This window comes from Volvox carteri, assembly GCF_000143455.1.
Source record: "Volvox carteri f. nagariensis unplaced genomic scaffold VOLCAscaffold_427, whole genome shotgun sequence".
Classification (NCBI taxonomy): domain Eukaryota; kingdom Viridiplantae; phylum Chlorophyta; class Chlorophyceae; order Chlamydomonadales; family Volvocaceae; genus Volvox; species Volvox carteri.
Window position 1 is genome coordinate 7610 of NW_003307955.1, and position 1243 is coordinate 8852.

A 1243-nucleotide genomic window follows, 5' to 3' on the forward strand; every position below is an offset into this window, starting at 1 on the left:
GCCGTCCTAGCGCCAACACGGGCGACGAGTTCCAGCACCCGAAGCCAGGTGGCCCGCCCCTCTACAAGTACGCCGCTGCTGTGGAATGCAACCCTCAGTTCTCGCCCTCTGTCCCAACCGCGCAACCTCTGCACGGAGAGGAGGACAACGATGACGACCCTAATGAGGCCGCCGCTGGATCTCAAGGCGGTCAGCAGCAACCCGAAGCAGCAGCACGCCGGCCCCTGGCCGTCCCACAGACGCAGAGCTGCATACTTGAGGGCTTCCAGGTTTACCGATCCCTGGCTAAGACGGTCTTCTTGCTGGAGAAGCAGCAGCGCCAGGACAGCAGCCCCTCTGGTCGTCGCCTGACAGAGTATGCCTCTATGTTTGGCGGTGAGCCAGCCACCGAGCAGCGCATAGCCGAGATGGTCGACGACCTTAACAGCCGCGCCATCGTCGACTTGGCCGACCTGGCACACCTCGAGCCGCGCGTCGTGCTGCAGAGGAACGAACCACGCCACACACTCAATACCCGGCTCATCATGCTGGAGGCACAGCGCAAGAATCAGCGCCTTGTGGTGTGGAATGCGGACCACGTCCCTGTCCAGAAGCGTGGTGCTGCTGCGGAACCGGCCCTGACACACGTGGAGAAAGCAGTTGCAATGCGGATCAAGGATCACGAGTTTGGCCACACCACCGCCGACACGTGGTACTACCATGGCGCCCGATACATCCTCCTTGATATGACAGCTGCCGATGCCGGAGCGAGCCACAACAACGAGGTGGAAGCCTGCGGCCTGCTTGAGGATGGCCACGAGCCAGCCGATGACGGCCGTGGCCCCTACCGCCGGCTCAAGTACCTTCCGGTGGCCGTCATTGTGCGGCCTATAAGCGGCCACATCCCCGGCACCGTGCTGCAGGGCCTTGGAGACTACGCCAGCAGGGGTGGTGCCTTCATCCTGTCACCCCGGGCGTCTTGCATTGCCGAGGTGGAGATGCCTGCCGCCGGGTACGGCACCATCACAAAGCAGATCCGGCGCCTGAACGTGCCGCTCGGCGACCGCCAGGCGGTCACCGATTACTTCGTGCAAGGCCGCAGCTTCAAAGACGAGTGCTGGCTGGTGGATCTCGCTGTCCCACCCAACGGCATCAAGCGCGCCACCCTGTATGTGCTGCTGACCCGCTTCAAGATGCTGGACCACGTCCGTCTGCTCCGGCCGCTCTACACTACACCGCACGAGCGCAAGAGGATAATCAAGCA

At 63.2% G+C, this 1243-nt stretch overlaps 1 protein-coding gene across 1 annotated transcript in view; it reads left to right on the top strand.

Moving 5' to 3' along the window:
- The window catches only part of VOLCADRAFT_101163 (uncharacterized protein), a gene marked incomplete at both ends in the record, with an annotated part of 4081 nt that extends 2897 nt beyond the window's left edge, over positions 1–1184 (top strand). The window contains one exon of the mRNA XM_002959615.1: positions 141–1184. Within this exon, the coding sequence (XP_002959661.1) occupies positions 141–1184 (1044 nt within the window). The remainder of the gene's footprint in view (positions 1–140) is intronic.
- Between the last annotated feature and the right edge of the window lie 59 nt (positions 1185–1243).